The 20,084-nt window shown below is 39.9% G+C and overlaps 1 protein-coding gene across 1 annotated transcript in view; it reads right to left on the bottom strand.

The window, feature by feature from the left end:
• Positions 1–911: 911 nt before the first annotated feature.
• The window catches only part of LOC126857565 (B-cell lymphoma/leukemia 11B), a 127,752-nt gene continuing 108,579 nt past the window's right edge, over positions 912–20,084 (bottom strand). Inside the window, 3 exon segments of the mRNA XM_050607142.1 lie at positions 912–5,054; positions 5,056–6,691; positions 16,623–17,072. Of these exon segments, the coding sequence (XP_050463099.1) occupies positions 4,496–5,054; positions 5,056–6,691; positions 16,623–17,072 (2,645 nt within the window). The 3' untranslated portion in view covers positions 912–4,495.

Below are 20,084 nucleotides of genomic sequence, written 5' to 3'. Positions count from 1 at the left end.
CTCGGTTCAACATGATTGTTCTCACCTGAGTTTTCATTTGTATTGTTACACCTTCACGCTAGATGGCACAAAGGATTCTTTACTAAACAGGTACAATCTTCAACGATAACTGTATAAATGAAAAATCAGACAGTACGGGATGTTTCTGTATATTATTATTTTTATCCATTAATTATAACAGAATAGACAAATTAAAATTAAGTAAAACTGTAAACTGATTTATTGAATCACACATTTATATTATATTTTTTGATAAATAAAAAATTGTGCAAATATTTTTTTGTTTTTAAATAAAATTTGACGCGCGATAGATCGATTTTAATCGAGTTTTAAATCATTGCGAAATATATTATGCAATGTAATAAGCGGCGAATGATAGTGACTCGATGACGAGTTAAACAATTTATGTAACGAGCTTTCTACGCCTGACATAGAAGCGTATCGGAAACGAATAATGGCGTAGACCGATGGCTGCGGGAATCTTTCGTTTCCCATAATTTATCAGTCATATTATCTATCAAATATATATATTCAATTATAATTTTACAAATATGAATAAAAAAATGTCACAAAATGTCATCAGAAAATTATGATTTTTTTTAGAATTTGATGAAGGAGTGTTATATATAAACTTATTACTCTCATTATTATTTTTGAAATTTTCTAATGCTGAAAATTAAAAAAAGTTGCAATGCTAGTTTTTAAATTATTTTTCAAAAATCTGAAATCTTAGTCACGAGAGAAATCATATTCATGGACATTTTTTAATAATTTATTTAAAGAGGAAATTCTCATTGAAAGAGAGAGAGAGAGAGATATATATAAATATGTACGAATGTTATATATAGTTTGTTAAATAATCAATGGCAATCGATGGAGGGAGAGATGTAGAAAACTTGATAAAAGTCATGTAAATTATTTAAAAACAATGTCGTTTATTTGAATCGCACAAGACATACACCATATCTGCTATGTTTACAATTAGGGACCCCTGCGAGGAAAGCCCGGCCAATGTTTGTCGCAAGTCTTGGCCGGAATTTTCTCGGAGACGCCTGGATTTCTTATTTTTCTTTGTATTGCCTTAATGTCGATCCTCGGTTAAAAGTGTTTCAATGCCAGGTTTAACCCGGTCACATTCTGTCCCTAGAAACCGAGCTTCGGATTATATTTTACCCTGGATCAGAAGATTTCCTAAAAATCCAATTTCCCTGCTACGATATTATCGTTCGTCTTTTTCTCTCCCGATAATCGACTTTGTGTATGGATCTTCTTCTGTGTGTGCTCGTTCTCTTATTATAATTATAGGAAATATTTCGTAGCTTTAAATTATATAGACTGCCTAGATACTTCGCTCGACTATACTCTTGACGTTTGTGTTTTGGGATTATCTTTTAGCATTTTACATGATTTACCCTGTAGAAATATTAGAAATCAATCGGGGGAGACACGACGGGATTGATATTAATTAATTATTATGTCAATTAATCGAGATACTGAGGAAAATTTGTGCAATATCATATATTTTGTGGATTCCTTTTTTTTACGCTAATATTCTGTGATTGGTGCGAGTCGAGCAGGAAAAATTGCCGTGGCAATTTCCGTGCTAGATTCGCATTACCATTCATCGCGTCTATAGTGTCTTGTCGTGTCCCTAACGCGAGAATATTCTTCGCATAAAAATTCGCTCTCGTCCTCGTCGTGTCCCGCCGGCCCGATCGCCCGCCGCGAGATTTGCATGTGTCACTCCTTTGTTTCGATGTGGCAGGGAACTTGGTCCTATGTGGGATGAATTCGAACAAGAAAGGCAAGAAGAGTAGGAGGGAGAACTTTTTGAAATCAAAGTATTGATGATGTGCCGCAGGATTTTTTATTTCGTCGATTACACACACGGCGCTCCGTCAAAAAAAAACTTCTCTCTTTCACTTTTTTTCTCTTTATTCTCGTTCTTGCAAATTTTCGAGAAAGGATTGCTTTTCTCGTATCTTCATCGCCTTCGATCAAGTCGCGAATGACGGAGCGCGTCGTTATATGAGAAAAAGTAAAAATCACCGCGTTGAACTTATCTTTTTTTCTGTTCCTGTTATAATCATTAAACAACTTTTCGACGACGCGGCTCTTTCTCTCTCTGCTTTCGGATCTCATCGCTACGGGCAGTGCCATTATTTACAGTATGTCGTATAAACGCACGGAGCCTGGCATGTACGTATTTTGGAATCGATCTAACAAACTTTTAACTAGATAACGAGAGATTTTTTTTTATCTAGAACCGTACACGTCTAACATTGAGAGAACTATCTGATATGAGTTTTTTTTTTTTTTTAATCGCCTTTATGCTTTCTCGTTTTCACGCACACACGCGCAACATTCATCCCCGGAACGAGAAGGATAACACGCACAATAAAATCACAAGGAGACACGCAATCGATATTCACATTCATATCTCACGCATCGCAAAGTTATTTCTTTAACCTTACTGTCTACGTATATATATATATATATATATATATATATATATATATATATATATATATATATATATATCTCTTTAGGAACAGTTCCCTTCGAAAACGTTTACGTCGACGAAGCGTCGTTGAGGAAAACAAAAAGGAAAAAAAAAATATTATTTCGCTATTTAAAATGGAACGCAAAAACTTGAAAAACGATCGTCACGTCGCCCTCGAAAGCTTCAGTCTTCAGACGAGGACGAGAGAAAACGGAAATTCGATTCTGATTGCGCCTCGGGTTTGGCCGCGGGACGATCTTCGCAGGATCAACGTACGGTATCAATCCTGCGAAAGCCGGACGCGATCCGATCAGCCGTGACGGCAATAAATATAATCAACGAACAAAGCGCGCTGATGATAGGCCCCGACGTGCGAAGTGGCCGTCGAAGGAGAGGAATTTTCGCAATTGGAAATATTTTTTTCTTCCCCCGGGATTCTCGAGCCGCAGGCTCGATTAATTAAACGACGGACGCGTCGCGCGCGACGCAAAATCAACGGCCGTAAACCTAAACAACTTTGGCATTTTCTTAATCTTTAAAAACATCTGCGATAATAATTTAATATCGGAATAAAATAATGAAAGCGGCGCTTTTGAACTCACTGTGCAACCGTCATAATCATAATAGTGACAAACGTAATAATAATAGAATGCTAATAATAATAATAGCAATAATAGTAATAATTACAATAATCATGTTTCAAAACAATAATAATAATATTAATAATAAAGGCAATATATAATGAGGGCAATAATAATATTAATAAAGATAATAGAATCGCCGATAATAGATATAATACATTGTACATAGGATTGAGCTAGAGCTTAAAGATACTAGCTTCTCATATATTACCTTAATCGGATATTTTTTTTCTTCGATATTCTAAGTATTGATATATATATATATATATAACAGTGTGTTTTTCTCAAATATCGATGCATTTTTAAATATATATATATATATTATATATACACAGGATCATCAAAGTCGCCATTCTTCTTACGGGCTAAGTAAATCGATGCTTTCGAAATAAAAAGACGCGTCGGTTCCATTGACACGTTCTTACGAAGCGATTTGCAATGTACATTGTGCAATGTACAAAAAGAACTTCACTCCGATTCGTTTTTCTAGTATACTTACATACACGGCGAGTTTTGAAAGTTTCCATAATATATTTATACATATATATTACGTTATACAATATGTATATATATATATCTATTATTAAATAAATAATCTTCAAATGCGATAATAAAGTCACGAACTTACATGTTCGTTATCTTATTTATAATATTTATATTTTGCATATTTGTATCTGCCTTTCATATATTTATATATGTATGTATATATATATATATATATATATATATATATATATATATATGCAGATTTATATTTATATAGTGTCTTTGTTTCCGCGTTATTTATAACTATTTATAGCGATACATAATTTAAATAGCTGTGCTGAGACTCGCAAACTGGTAACCATTTGTTCGTTTTCTTAGTGAGTTAAACGCGGAGCAAGTTCTTTTTTCTCATCAAGCACCTTTTCTCTTTATACTGTCTCCTTGTTTTTCCGTCACGTGAACGCCGCCTTTGCGCTTTGTCCAGTCCTCGCAATCGAACGAGGATCCTCTCTTCCTCGAACCAGTCAAAACTCCCAGCTTCCTCACATCGTCCCGTTGCTTTTTTTTTTTTTAATTCTGAGCCGTTTCCAGGCCATTCGGTCGAGAGATTCTCGAGATCACGCATCGACCTACCACCTCTCCTAATCCCGAGAGGTGACCTCTGATACTTTGCGGCGAGAGATGCTTCTAAAGTCGCGCAGTGGAAATCTCGATGAGCCAATCCTACGCGATTCAGATTGTCAGATGTGTCTCACCCTTTCTCGAGGTCGCCGAGGAGGAATATTCCTCCCTGTTTTCAGTACACCGGATATGGCGGCCTGTGCGGCCATAGCGGCGGGATCGGCGGTAGGCTTCCGTTCCAGGATCAAGTATCCTTACTGAGCTGGCTGCTTAGTGAAGAATCCTCGTCCTTAATCACCGGGTATGGTATATCCAGCTTTGGACCTTGCTGCACCACCACCACGCACTTTCTCATGTGTTTTTCGAGTGTGCTTGGCACCGAGAATGGCATCTCGCAGAAACGACACTTGTACGTGTCCTTGCCGTGTCGGCCGTGGGTCTTCATGTGCCTGGTTAGCTTTGAGCTCTGAGCGCAGGCGTACGAGCAGAGCTCGCACTTGTACGGCTTCTCGCCGGTGTGCGATCGCCTGTGCACCGTCAGATTCGAGCAATTCTTGAAGACCTTGCCGCAATATTCGCAAGTATCGTTTCGGCCGCTTCGCTCCTTCTTCAACAACGGGCTTGGCAGGCCCTGAAGTGCCAGGCTGGACGTCGTTGCCTTGGACGCCTTACGGAATTCGTTGTTTTCCAAATAATGCGGACTGGGTAGCCAAAGACCGCCAAAGTCCGGCCCCGAAGATCTCGGAAACCCCTGGCCGGAAAAAATGTTGGGCGTCGTCGAGGAGTTGAAATTTGTGGGTGAGCGCGCTCTCCTTCTCTTTGTTGTTATTCAGAGAGTTGGCGAGATTACAAGATGAGTCGGTCTTGAGGAAGCCACTGCGATGATTCTCTTGCAGCGCCTGTCGATAGGCCTCAGAGTATTGAGCGATGTTACTTAGCCCGAACTTCTCCATGAGATCGCCCACCAAACTGGCCGGTTTTTCCACTCGACCTCCGCTCTCCTCGCCGCTTTGCCCTTGATTGGTGCTCATCGTCAAATCTTCGGGTGTGTTCTCCTCTACATCTTCGCGTTCGGCTTTTTGCTCGTTCTCCTCCATCTCATCCAGATCCATGTTCTCGTCACAGCTGGACCCGTCGTCCGGCACCGTTTCGACGCTACCCTGTGGACTGGCAGCTGAGTTTAGATGCTCCTGATGCTCCTTCCTCATATGCTTCCTGAGTTCGGTGAAGCTCGCTACCTCGACATCGCACACTTCGCACTTCGTCGGCGTGCTCTGACTATCTTGCGTGCTGTCTTGCTGCTCTCGGTACTGCCTCTCCTTGTCTCGATGGCTGCGACGATGAACGATGAGATTGGATTGGAAGCGAAATTTCTTGTCGCAGACCTCGCATGTGTAAACTGTTTCCGACGAAGAATCGGTAATTATCGGCGTCGAAGCTACTGGCGGGCTTGTCTTCTCGCTGTCGGTCGAATTATTGTTGTTGTGGTGACCCACCGGGCTCTGACTGTAACAGGGCGGCGAATTTTCTTTCTGATGATTGCCGTGGCTTAGATTCGTGGGATTGACCGAGGCCGGACTAGGTGGTTCCACCGAATGAGCTTGAGAATGAGACTGCGACTGTTGCTGTTGCGGTTGTTGTTGTTGCTGCTGTTGCTGCGGCTGTACAATATTACTGGCGATGGGGACCGATGGTACCGGCGGTACCGGCGGAGGAGGGGGATTTGTCGTAGGGTTACCGCTAGGTGTAGGTGGAGCCGCGCCTAAGGACGGATTAGCGAGGCTCCTTAGGCGCGCTGAGTAAAAATCCAGGTTCGCTTCGAGTGGTGGTGGATGTGCTTGGCCAGCGAGGCTTCGGCCGTGCGACAGTTCGGCCAAATTTGCGAGATTCCGGGCGTTGTTGAGCGAGTCCAGTGAGCTGCGTACCAACGGATCACCCAGATTCAAACCGTCCATACCGCGAAGCGGGTCGCCCAGATTCTGCAGATTTCTCGTGGCCGTCTGCAGTTCCTGCAGACCTCTGTACCCTGCTAGAGGATTCAGGGTGAGGAAATCGGGCCTGAACATAGGCGGGAAACTTCGCTCCAAGTGCTGGGGTAGCCTCAAAAAACTGTGCAGAGGATCGCCCACCAGGGACGCCGAGGTCTGGAGCTGTTGCCGGCCACCGCTACTGCCACTCGTGTTCGTACCGCCCGATGAATTTGCCGCCGAGGAACTTCCGGTGGACTTGCCACTAAGATTCAGGTGATTTGGCGGGCTAAGATGATGCGTGTGCGTCGGCGTAGGCGTTGGTGGACTCGGTGCCGGAGTGTTCGATGACGAGTTTGTTGACGAGGAGGAGGAGTAGAGACGGGCGCCGTGCATGGTCTGTACATGCTGAAGAAGCTCCCATGCCGAGCATAATCGCCGGGAACATTGCGAGCAGTGCAGATATCTTGGCTCTGAAACAGATATACGAATATCGCGATGGTTAAGAGTCATTGTTGTCGTAGCGCAATTTCGTTCTAATTTTTAGAATTTAAGTATAAATTTTAGTGAGTTTATAAAGTATTGCAGATTTAGATGAATTCATGATTAATTGTTTTAATTAATCTTTCTCACGTATATTTAAATATACATATATAGTGTATTATTTAATATTTTTCAATATTAATTTATTATACAATATGTATTTTTTATGTTTCACTTAATTTTTACTTTTTTATTGTTTCTGAAAGGAGGGAAATTAAAAAAATGTCATGAAGATAAAACATCAAAGTTTTATCAACTTTTCAGAAATTGAGGTTTATTTTAAAAGAAGGGAAAACGAGAGGGAGCTACGCTGATAAAATCAGGATATAATTCGATGGATTAAAAGTGCGAATAAGTTGATTGTAAGAGAGATTCTGGATATATATCGTAATAATCTAACAATGGAGGATTTGAGACTTCACGGTGATTTCACGAGCATGTGACGGCAGCTCGTAAAACGCTCGCACACGCACATTACATGTGTGTATTCGCGCGCACGCCCCCCAGCCCCGCTATCAATTTTCGAACCACCCTTAATTTCGCGGAATCGAGACCCGGCGGAGATCGGCCCCGACCGATTCAATTCGGAATTCAAACGGCGCGTCTGTGTCAAATTGCGGTTCGGTCCGACGACTTGCGGGGGGGCTTAAAAATAATATCCTCGTCGAACGACGCTCGAAAAGGGAGAGGGAGGAAGGGAGAGCGGTCGGTTACCACGGCATGCGGCTGAAACTGACCCTTAACGACTTCTCGACCCTCCTTCCCCCTTATGGCGCGCGCGAGAGCTTATAACGCGGGAGGGACGGGTTTTGAATTTCAATGTTTTTAATCCGGAATATCAGATTTTCATCCCATTTTTCACGCCAGCCCGGTAGACGACATTCGCTGCGTCGTGGACGTTTGGGGCGAATCCGTGGGATTTTATTAATTCGACGTCGCCCCAACGGCGAGGACAAGATGAGACGGACGAAAGGAAGAGAAGTGACAGACCGAGGATGCAAGCGCCACGTGCTTAAGAACGACCCTCGCTTTGCGAGTAAAAGCATTACCCGCGAAACATTACCCGGGAAGCATATTCTCTTGGATCGTAACGCCGGACGTTAGGGTCCTTCCCCGAGGAAGGAAAAAAAAACTTAAATTCACGTCTTGAGAAACATTACGGAATTGCCTAAGATAACGATTAATCATTCTTATGGAAATATTTTTTTACGATGTGTACTTTTGAACTTAATCGACATTATAATATTAAAAATTTAAATGTATTTATTGTTCTCTAATATTATTACATCTTACATAAAACATTATTCATTACAAATATCAGTATTTCAAAAATTCTACATCTAAATGAGCGAATGAATTTCTAAATCTAAATGAGATATTCTATTTTGGCTTATCGCAATATGGAAAATAATTTTTCACAATCTTTATAGAATAACATTCTAGCCGTACTAAGAAAACATCTTAGCTACAAAACTTTTCTCTTTTAATTCGGACGGATTCCCTTCTCTTTCAATTCGGCAAAGATCGGACTTGACGAATTTGCGAACGCAATCCCGCAGTCTGACAAATAAATACGCACGCAACGTTGTTCGAAAGAAACTTCTTAGACGAGATAAATACGTGCGCGTTGTAGCAGACAGAGAGGTAGTACTTGCTCTTGTAAGAGATTAAAAAGTTCAGGACTCGCCCTCTCCTCCCCATTATACCTCACTGCCTCGCGACAACAGCAAGGCAAGACGGAGAGACAAAAGACTGCAGTAAAATAAAGTGGTCCTAATTAAATGGCCGTTCGGGATAGAGAGCGATCTTTGTTTGTACGAAGCTTCAAGATCGTCTTAAAGCCGAACAGTCGTCGGATCGAGGCATATTTTTTGTATGATTGGAAACATTTTTTTTTATTTTGATTAAGAAATATTGAGTTTATTCATCATATTTAAATTTCACTGCAAAAATATGTTAATCAATCCGCACGTCATAATCCGAATGTCATAAATATTTTCAACATTTTTACAGTCAATTCTTTGCCTCAAATATAATCGTAATTTTACATTGCAACATTGACGTGAAATTACTCAGAGTAGCTCGTAGAAATGCGTGGCTTTGAGAGATCGTCCGATGACGGCCCTAGCAGGATATGAAGACAATGAATCTTAAATAAAATTAGGAACAACTCGTCGACGTCGGATAAATGATAGTTTATCTCGCGACAATACACAATAGAACACATTTCGTCGCGTGTAACAAGGTGCTAAGTAGAATAACGAACCCGATAGTGGGCGCGGGACTTTTCTTTCTCATCTTGCTGACCTTTCACCAAGATTACGCTTGCAGCGTCGCATGGGAGACGATCGTCGCAATCTCATTGACGCACGCGATTTTTTTTAGTCGTTGAAAAGAGCGAGGAGAAAGTCGCGGACGAACAAGGCGCAAAGATCGCGGAGGAATAGACGCGAGAGATCTTCGTGATTTTCTCAGTTGAGAAATTGTCTCGTTCAAAGTTGATCGTGTAGTATATGTAAAGTATGAAATATATTTTAATTATGTAACTATAATTCTAATTATAATTCTTTACTCTTTACTTTCAAAGATCAAAGAACTATTTAGTTAAACCGTATTATTTTTTTTTTTTTAAGTATCTTTTTAATTGAAATTTTGTCTTTCTGAAAACATTTCCTATATTCTTTTATTTTTTTTTTCTTTAGAAAGAGACAACACTTGTTGTAATTTGTTAATGCTAGACATTAAATATTTTATATAGTAATTTAGTAACATTTTGAAAAATATTAAATTCGTGCAAAAGAATGAGAATATGCAATAAAATATTTTTAGATCGTCTAAGTTTCTTTTATAAAATGGATTTTTCATTATTTGTCGACTTGTATAATTTCTTTAGTTAAAAAGAAATTCTTAAATAGAGCGGAATTTTCATCAAAATACCAAGGAAAAGCCGACAATTCGCTCGAATCAGGCAAAAGTTCCGAGACTGATATTTTTTTCGAGTCATCTCGATAACCTGATCTTTCGACGGGACGAGGGTAAAGTACAAACCTACTCAGAGTAGAAATTAAAAAATGAAAAATAGAATCTTTCTCTCGTATAAAAGAGAGAGAAAGAAAGTGAAGGTCGAGTCGTCTTCAAAATTGACATCGAGTGGTGAAGCGCGAAAATTCGGCAATTATTGTTTCGCGCTCCGGGCGTTCGCCACGCCGCTTTCCCTCGATTTTTCTTCGAGCGACCGGGCCTTCTTTTCTTTCCCCGGAAGTCGAAAATATTGCCGACTTCCCCGGGGAGGAAAGATGCGAGACAGGGAAAGAAGCGGGAGATAAGCAAGTGCTCGGGCATAATAAAGGTGTATCGATTCACGGCCGGGCGCTTTTCATATGCAAACCTCGCGGGCGGCCATCCGTTAGGATTATTTCTTCAGATTTTCATGGCCGTGTGTCCGCGAAAAATGGCAGACTGGCTGGGAAAACGCGAATGCGCGCGCTATATCGTTTACGACGACTCTTTTATCGAATAAATGGAAAGTTCAATATACGTTACACAATTGCACCGTTTCGATGCAATGTTGCGTAATAAATTACAGCATACTCTTTGCTACAAGCTCTTTTTGAAAGATCTTTCTTTATGTTGAAAACTAACAACAGTACTGTTGGAAGGAAATTAAAACACAATTGCCAATATTCGATTTTTTTAGATAACATATTACGTTAGGAATTCAATGAGATTGATTGCCCTTAAAAGTACGTAAAAATAAACAAATATAATATAACGAATAAATGAATCTACATATAAATTCAACATGCTGCAAACTTTTGCCAACATACAAGTAGTGGAGTACGTTTGAAAGATTCCAATAGGACTCGTGCTTAGAAAGGGCAGCGGAATCAAATGAACAATATGTCTGCACATGAGATTCGACGATAGTGACCGAACGATTTTCTCCACAAATTACCCGACAAATTGGCCTGCATTTACGGACAAATCGTTTGGAAGACCATTGTTTAACAACGAGTCGAGCCCTGGTCATCCTACGAATACTTCCTTTCAACCCTTTTACGGAAGACTTAACACGAATTTACCCCCCCCCTCTTCCTTCCCTTTGATATAGTGCTTTTTTGAAAATACTTTTTTGTTCATCGTCTGTCTTCCGGATGTCAATAAATAAACTATTTTTTACAAAATTTGTAAATAAAAGGGAATTTTTATATGATAACTATGATAATTAATTGTATTTAAATATTGTTAAAATTTACAAGATATTATTCAGAGATTTATTTATTTCTCTCATACTTTTAACTTCTTAAAGCTTAAATTAATATATAAACAGCTGTCATAATTGAACAACTCTAAAAGCATGTATATTAATTAGCAAGAATTAAAACTTTTACTTTTAAATTAATATTTGAAAAATATTTCAAAGAAATAGCTTAAATATTATTTGTAATCATATACACATAATTGCAAGAGTATTATGCGTGCTTTCGTGAACAAATTTTAATCGTGTAAGCGACGCTGTACCGCGCTCTCGAAAATCTTTTTGGACGGGACACATCTGCCGCCCAGTGACGTCATAATATACACACATATATATATATATATATATACACACAACACACACACAAAGGCCTTTAATCCAGAATGGCGTGTGACAATATTAAAATATCGATTAGCCAACGTATGCGACGTATGCACTTTGTTGTCGATACAAGGGCTGCACTTAAAAGGGACAACGTGCAGCGGATCATGTCCAGGTGGGTAGTTTGCGGGTGATTTTAATCATTTTACTGGACCCATTAATTAAATAACCAACTGAGATCAATTTCACGCAGTAACGAGAAATATTCGGCGGCACTTATCCAAACAGATTAATAAATAAAAACAGAAAGGAAATTTTTAATCAAAAATAATATAAAAAATAACAAAAATGTTAAGTCTTCGTTTGGAATAAATCATTTCATAAAAATGCGGAAAAATTAACATTTATTATTAACTAACTTAGTTGTAATAATTATTTGATGATATATAATATATTATATTGAAATACACGCATACCTACACAAAATTATCAGCTTCGATCAATATATTCTGTGATGTGTGTTTCTGTGATTGAATATATATCTATATGATACACACACGCTATTAATATCTGGTGTACATCGTGTCTGTAACCGTAGCTAGCAGATCTTTTCCAGTAAATTTTTATTTACGACTCGCTCAACCCACCGCAGAGTGTCGCGGTGGGTTGAGCGGCAAAGAGCCGAAGCCGTTAAAATCGAGCGAATATAGCGACCGGCGCGATTTCATTCTCTCTAAACGAATATTGGAATGGTCGCGTAACATACTCCTTGTGGTCACTATAGTTCCGCGAAAAGATTGGTCAGACTGTGCTTCACGGAGTCTTTATGTCCTCCGTTATTCAGTTTGTCCGTCCAAACCGCAAATCTCGCGAATGCATCACCGTGAGCTATTAACCCTTCGAGGGCCGAGTCTCAATTTATTAAAAGAGTTTATTATCCGAGTTTTCTTTCGTCAGTCATGAGTTGGGACAAAGAAGCGGGACAATAGTCGCTGAGCGTCTAAAATTAAATTTTCGCACATTGTAATTTCAAATCTCAATAACATAATGAAGATAATTTTCAAAATTAACCGAATTAAAAGTTTGATATACGTTTGATAAAAGCGAAAGGCAAAAGAGCGACATTTTTCTACGACAAGATTAGGAGTTTCGAATTTAATGTTTAATGCTGTCGATTTTTCTCAGCGTTAGAGACTTTTCTTACAGCTACTTCGATTTTCTTTTCTGTAGTGTTAGACCGGAAAAAGAGAGAAAAAACGTCGACTCGCCTTACGTAGAGGACGTAAGGGAAAAAATTAATCAAAAAGCCACTCGACATGGTAATTTAAACGCGTCGCAGTAGCGTCGCGTATATTGAACTGCTGCTTTGTAAGCTTTGATGACGTTCTTTCTCTCTTTTTCGCGGGATTCCCTTTATGTGAAGTACGCGAAGTAAGTGCAAAGGAAGCGAAGAACGCAGCTACCTTGTCATTGTCGAGGAAGAAAGAAGGTAAAATATGAACCGGAGCAGTCGAAACGGAAGCAAACTCCTCTTCAGAGGATCCGCCATACTGAAGGCTTCCACGTTGATTTTTATAATAGCGCATGCCATTCTTCTCACATTCTGTCATTCTATCTCCATTGACAATAAGAATGTTCGTCCGTATAAGTAAAAGCGTGTGCGCGCGCGCGATTTATCGGATTTCGCGTTATTTACATTACATATTTAAATCATCGAAAAAATGCTGAAAAACTAGTATTAAAATACGAGATAAAATGCAAGCAGGCTCTGGTGATACGCAAAATATATGACCGAAAAAGTCTCCGACACGTCACTTTTTGCTTGTGCGTTTCGTTCTTGTCGGCGTTCTTCCTTCCGCGAGAGAAGAACGGAAGGAAGGAGGACGAAAAAGAGCTGCAGGACCCCGAAACCCCGAGCGACAGCCAATTCGCAAGCAATTCTCCGCTCACCTCGGGCGGTCGTCCGGGAAGTCGTCGACTCCGCTAGTAGAAGTAGAGAAGGGGGGAGGGGTTGGATCGGAAAGGAGCCATAAAGCTGCCGGGAAAAAACCTCACCCGCGGACGAGAATTAATATTCCCGGAGACAAACGTGACAGATAGATCAAATCTGCATCTCACCGGGAAGCACTGGCTGGTGTCAATTTCGACGGATTATCGCTCTCCTTTCGTCGCCCTCTTCCACCCCCCCAGCCCGCTCCTTTGCCCTTCAGCCCTTCTCGGAAACGTATATTGTCCCCCACGGTTCTCCAACGTCATTCTCTTACACGCGGTGTAACTCCATTCTCGTGCTTCTCTATTTTCCTGTATATAACCGAATTTCCCTTGCATCGCGGATTTTTCTAAACTCGCATTTTTGTCGTGAATTCGAGTTGGACGAAAATGACGGAAAATATGTCTCGCATTTTTCTTTGGAAAATTCTCCTATCGATTTTCGAGGATACTGAATCTGAGTATCGCGCAAATCGCGTATAGTCGAAAAAGGAAAAGGAAAGTATATCAAAAATTATACGGAAGACATCGACGGTCTAGATACCGAGGGTTCCAGCACATCCTGTCGATGCCACCCCACGTGTGCATTTCTGATACGCGCTACTTTACCTGTCCTCATGCAATCCCTGTGAATCAACCGTGCAACACGCACGCATCGTCCGCCCGTATGGACACGCTCTCGTGTGGACGGCTCGTGCGGACCACGTGGCCGAACAATAGGACGATTCTAATTGGGCTTTTCGACGTGGTTGTCCGGTAGCAAAAAATCCGACAAAAAAGGCGACAAAAGGGGCTTAACCGGGGAATATCCCCGGCGGACGAACGACGGGATGAGCACGAGCGAGTGTATTCTTATAGTGATTGCGGACCAGTTTGGAAAGGGTTAACTCTCTCTCTTTCTCTTTCTCTCTTTTTTTCTCCGTTGCCGAAACATGTTGGCAAAAGAGGGTTTTGGGGTGAGCGTCGCATAGCGTGATGAAACTTTAAAGAGACACCGGTGTACGAACGACCGCTGATGCGTTGCTTCTCGGGAGACACGATTATGTTTATTCGTGATGGCCGCCCTTGTTTCCCGAGACGACAGAAATTTAATTATATCTATGTTTGGATGTAGTATTTTTGGGAGTTTAAGTTCAGATTGTCCCGAAAAATTTACCCCCCATAATTTGAAAAAAGATCTGCAAAATTTTCCATTCGTGTAAATTGAAAGACGAATACACGCGTGTGTTAAAAATTTTATCTGATTAGTTGCTTAAATTATAATTAATATTTAAATCATGATTATAATTAAATTTACACACTAGAAATATATAAGTAGAGTCAGTATAATTAAAAATTACTAATTTTATTATGAGAACAGAACTTTTATTATTTTGAGAATAAAAATTCACCATTAATAAATATTTTTCAATTGTTGAAATTTTAAAATAGAGATTATTATTCGTAATAAAAATTTCTTCTCTCAGCAAGATATCTCCTTCGAATATTTCCTTCGAATTTTTAAAAAGAAATTTACATATAAAGCAGAAAATAATCAAAAGTACATCCGCACAAGTAATGTAGACTTCTTTTTATAAATAACATACACGTTGATGAAAATAATTTAATTATAAAGGAAAATAGAAGAGCTAGAGCGGTGACTCTCTGTTCTATCGAAGGCAAAGGGATGAAATTCATTCTGCGTTGCAAAGCAGGTTCTTACGTCAATTTACACAGTTAAGCACTGTATAAGAATCTCAAAGGAGAAGCCAGTGGATTCATCAAGAATGCCACCGGTGTGAAATTGGAAATCACAATAGAGTCTCACTATTCAAAATTATAATAATAAATACATGTAGACATTTTTTTATTTTTAATATAATAAATATCATGGTTATATATATACATATAGTTTAATTATGAAATTGTTACTGTGAAATTAATCATTGTATTAGTAATATATTTTCTTTCATGTGTGAATTAATTTAAGATTTAGTAAACTGGATAAAAGAAAAAAAGAAAACAAGTCTTTTTTCTAAAATTCTCTTTCTCTCTTGTGAACCGCGGTAATATATTTTATATCGCCTTTCTCAAAAAGAGAATCGAATGATCGTCAGTTCGATCATGATCGAGCTCCGTTTTATACAAAGAAATCAAACGTAAGGTAGATAACGTGGTACTTTTATATCCAACGTGTCGCATCGACGATTGAGGACACTCGCGCGCGTTAAACCCTTCGACGTATATGACAATGTAATTCTCAACAAAGGGGGTCAGAGAAACGATGCGAGGCAAGACACGAAAGGAGAGAGAGAGAGAGAGAGAGAGAGAGAAAGAGGACGAGAGAAGAGGGAGGAAGGGGGAAGGGGCAGGTTCACCCCAATCCCCGAGCGGGTGGTTTAAATTCAAAAATCGAATCCACCGATCCATTGTTCGTATCCGCTCGGCCAGGTTCGACATCACATGGCAGCCCCCTATAACTGTACTTTAAAACACCCTCGTCCCCCGTCCCTTCGGGCAACCGACAATTCGCCAAACCAGCATGTGATTTCGGATCGGCACAAACGGATTCCTCGATTCACGCACACTTATGGCGATGAAAAAAAGAAAAATCCTGACACACTTTCCCGTTGCTCTAGAATCGTCGCTGCCAAATTTCAAATTTATGATACGAAACGCGAAATTGGAAAGCGCAATCAACTCGCGGGTATTTATGCGGCTAAATCGCGTTGCATATCTCATTTCTCGACCGTGTCAATCAACCGATTTCAATATAAAATGCATGAATATTTATATGTTACAATAATAATAAAATAGTAATACTCTGATACGAAAAATTAAAACTTTTGCAAGCTCATTAACGTTATTGTATAATATATTAAATAATCAAAAAAATTAAGAGTTTTATCTATAAATATATATGTATATATCTTAAAGATATTATTATGCTTCAGAATTATATTTTTTTTTGTATATAATAGAAAATATATATCACAATATAGTAAATGTATATTGCAGTAGAATATATTAAAGTAGCATTTATATATGTTTATATATGAAATTATTATTTCGCGTTAAAGTACAAGAGTAGTTTTTATAGAAATTATTTTAACTCTGAGTTGGATTTTTTAATTTTAATTTTTGTAACGAGGCAAGCTGTAATTTCTAAATTTGCCAATATAATAAAATGACGGTTTTATGAATATTCAGGATTAAAAAAAGATACTACTTTACATTTAAATGCGTGCGAAGCAAGTTACTGTTTTCAGTGACGAAAAGGCGAAGCGGGAGAGGAAGACGATAAATAAACTTACCGGAATTGACTGTATTCGTGTCGGCATCCACGGATTCGATCTTCAGTTTTTTCGGAAGATCCTCCTTGTCATCGTCTGGCGCCTCCGTTCGCCTCTTCGGCGTCGAGCTGGCGCTTGCCTTGAGGTCGATCGGACTTCCGGTATCCGGCCCTGGGCCTTGAGGCGTCGGCGGACTCTCCAACCGACCGCTCCTCTTGTTGATGGGCGCGGAGATGCTGGGCACCGAGTTCAGCTTCGAATCCGGGTCGACGGTCTTTAGGGTGAGGGCGTCCTCCGGATCGGAGTCCTCCGGCGCAGCCGTCGCCGGCGGACTGTGACAACCCTGGAGGGTGCTGCGACAGTGGTTGACCTTGTGCTCGATGAACCGGACGATCTCGCCGAGGGGGTAGGACGCTCTACAGCCCCCGCATTGGACGGTGTCTGGAGACGTAGTACCTTGCGAGGTTTCCGCTGTAACAGAGAGCAGCGCGTTTCCTTTTGCAGAGGTGGTTGGAACTTTGATTAAGCGAACGCCGAGTTAGTTTGATTAAGTTTCCCACACTCCTTCTCTTATTCAATTGTAATTTACTTGCGATCGGTTAGATTTGATGGTTTCTACATAACATTCGTATTTTTTATTGATATAAAATTCAATTTTCGATTTTTGAAGATAAGATTTCAGATATTTTTGTGAAAGAGTTTTTATATAAAAGAATATATGGATATATAGATATATTTTTAGCTTATTTTTTTTTTTTTTAAGAACGAGGTACCTACATCGGCAATTATAAATATTACGTTCGATGCAGTATCTCGTCGTATACGATATTGTGTGTTATAGGAACGTATTACTGCAATTATATCTCGCAAAGAAACCTTTCAATTATATTCGTTTCGCCGACTCCGGCTGCGAATGGTGAAAGCAATATCAGATCAGCTTATTACTATCGATATTTACGTGTTATAGATACCATTGCATAATCAAATGTAGACATATGTCTCGCGCATTATTCGCAATGGGACATTAATCATTACGATTTACGTTACCTATTAACCAGCTGCAGCTATAATCCCGTTGATGAGATATCAAAACGAACGGCTCTGTGAGCGACTCGTTTCGCCGATAGTCGTAAAAAACTCGTTAATGGAAATTAATTAAATTAATGAAATAAAAACTAGAGATTTATTATTTCGGCGAAATTGAATGACGATAAATTCGAAAAAAATGTTTCTTTCCGGCTATTATATTTTTTTTTTATCCGAGCAGGTGTGAAAAATTATAAAAGTATCATATTTGAAACGCAGATAATAAAAATATCGATCTCCTATAAAAATTCGTTTCGAATTAAAGCGACTTCTTTTTTTTTAATTTTTCTGATTTCTGCGCAATTTCCTTTTGACGATAAACAGCCGTAGACAGTATTCCGAGCGAGCGGACTTTCCTCGTAACAAACAGAACTAATTTCCCCTTACGCAACCGTTATAATTCACCGTCGTCCGAGGGGCAGAGAGCCCGCGAGGTCAGCCGCAGACGCAACAATTCACTTTTGAGTGTCCTTCAGGAGAAACTACAGCAGAACAGTCCTCGCGACCGTCTTACGTCTCCATTCTCTCGTACGTTTCGCGCATTAACATAGAGATTGGCAGGAATAGTTTCATACATCGATCTTTCCCTCGACGAGTCGAGTATCTATATCTATTCGAAATGGGGCTGCCAGGCTCGCGACGAAAACGAGAAAAACCCTCCACCGTCTTGGCAGTCGTTTTCCAATCCCCCGTCCTCTCCCGTCGTTCTCGCCCTTCGAAGTTTTCTCCCTCTCCCCTTGTTTCGTATCTCCGTCTCGCTTCTCGGATGCTCTCCGTTCTCTCCTTTCGTCCTTGTGCGCGGTTTCTTTCTTTTTTGCGACCTTTACGCCAACCCCTGTTTGTTTACCCCTGGCTACTGCCAGGCCTCTCCTGCTTCGTTCGTTTCGCGCTTTTCCTCGGCGTTCGATTCTTTCTGGGCGGAGCTCGCTTGACCATTGGCCAGGGCGCAAACTCGAGCGCGTTTCAACCCTTTAGAATCCGCGTTACCCCTTGATCGGTGGGCCGAACTTAAATTTGCGATCAATTTTCTCGTATTGGTTCCATAATTTGAAAAATCTTTACTTATTTCATACACAGGGAGTTTTACTTTATTTCTTATACGTAAAATAGTTTTTTTTATTGAGTTTGTATTGAGACAAAATTTTCTGAATAATTATAAAATTCTTCAACTAATACTTATTTATATATCGTTTTAATTATATATCGTGTTTGTTTAATTTTGTCAACATTTTTTAAAAGGCAAACATAATTCGGCTGTATTCCAATAACATTTTATCGATATTGTATTTCGATGTACCTTCTTGACGACGGACCAAGAACTCTTTTCAACGGATTAGAAAATATTTTCACGAATCTAAGTATTTCGATAAAAATCTGTTCTTTGAAGCCTTTTACTATTCAGAATCGATCCGGTCGAGTTTTTTTTTTTCGTCGCTCCTATGTATCTGCAGCTTCTCGTTTTTCACCGGAAGAATGACCCGGAAGCGAGATAAGTCCGCAAAGTCTTGGTGTGTCGAGACTCGTGTTCGGACGAGACAATCGAGTCCCGCATTCTTCGTAGGAACGCGAGATTTTAATCGAGCTTGTCCTCGACTGACAGTCGAGAAGACGAAAAAAAGGAGGGAACGGAATAACGACGGTAAAAATAACGACGGTAAAAACGACGATAAAATTTTCGATAAAAATCCCGGAGACGATGATATAACGTCTGGCCACGTCTCATTCTCAGTCGCTAGCGAAGAAGAGAGAAAAAAAGATCGGCCGAGCTGGATACGACGATTGGAGAGGTCGAGCGAGAGCGAAAGGAAAGAGCGGAGAGTAGCGTGAATGGACGAGCTACTCTCGGATCCGTTATTCGCCTACGATTCAAAAGCGCTCGGTTAGAAACAAGAGACGCGCGACCGGTCGTTAGCGACAATGGGCTTTTGTTTTTTCGGGGGCAGATGTTGGATCAAAACTGTCGGCAGCGCCGGTAGACCCTTCCGTAACCCCTAGCGCGAGGACCGGAGGCTTGGCAGCCTCATCGAGTTTAAGGTGAGCGAAGGAGGAGAACGGAGGAGACACGTGTCTCTTTGCCACTTCATAAATCACCCGCCTATTTATCCGCGTGCGTCTTCTGGACCCCCGTGTCATTTTTTGTGATCCTAATCAGATGTATCTGATTATCGCGTTTATCCATTCGAACCTGCACGAATGTTCTCTCTTTTTAGAAATTTCCTAACGCGATATAAAGTATATACAAATAATCGCTATAAATATAATTACGACGCGTTAAAATTTGAAGGAAATTATTAATAAAGTCATTTCTTTGCATTGAAATTTTTCTTTATATATAAAATACATACATTGTATATGACATTGAATATTTGGCATTAATATTAAGAATTTTAAATAATT

Source organism: Cataglyphis hispanica, chromosome 22 (assembly GCF_021464435.1).
Source record: "Cataglyphis hispanica isolate Lineage 1 chromosome 22, ULB_Chis1_1.0, whole genome shotgun sequence".
NCBI classification, from domain to species: Eukaryota; Metazoa; Arthropoda; class Insecta; order Hymenoptera; family Formicidae; genus Cataglyphis; species Cataglyphis hispanica.
This window is presented reverse-complemented; position numbering and strand designations above follow the sequence as displayed.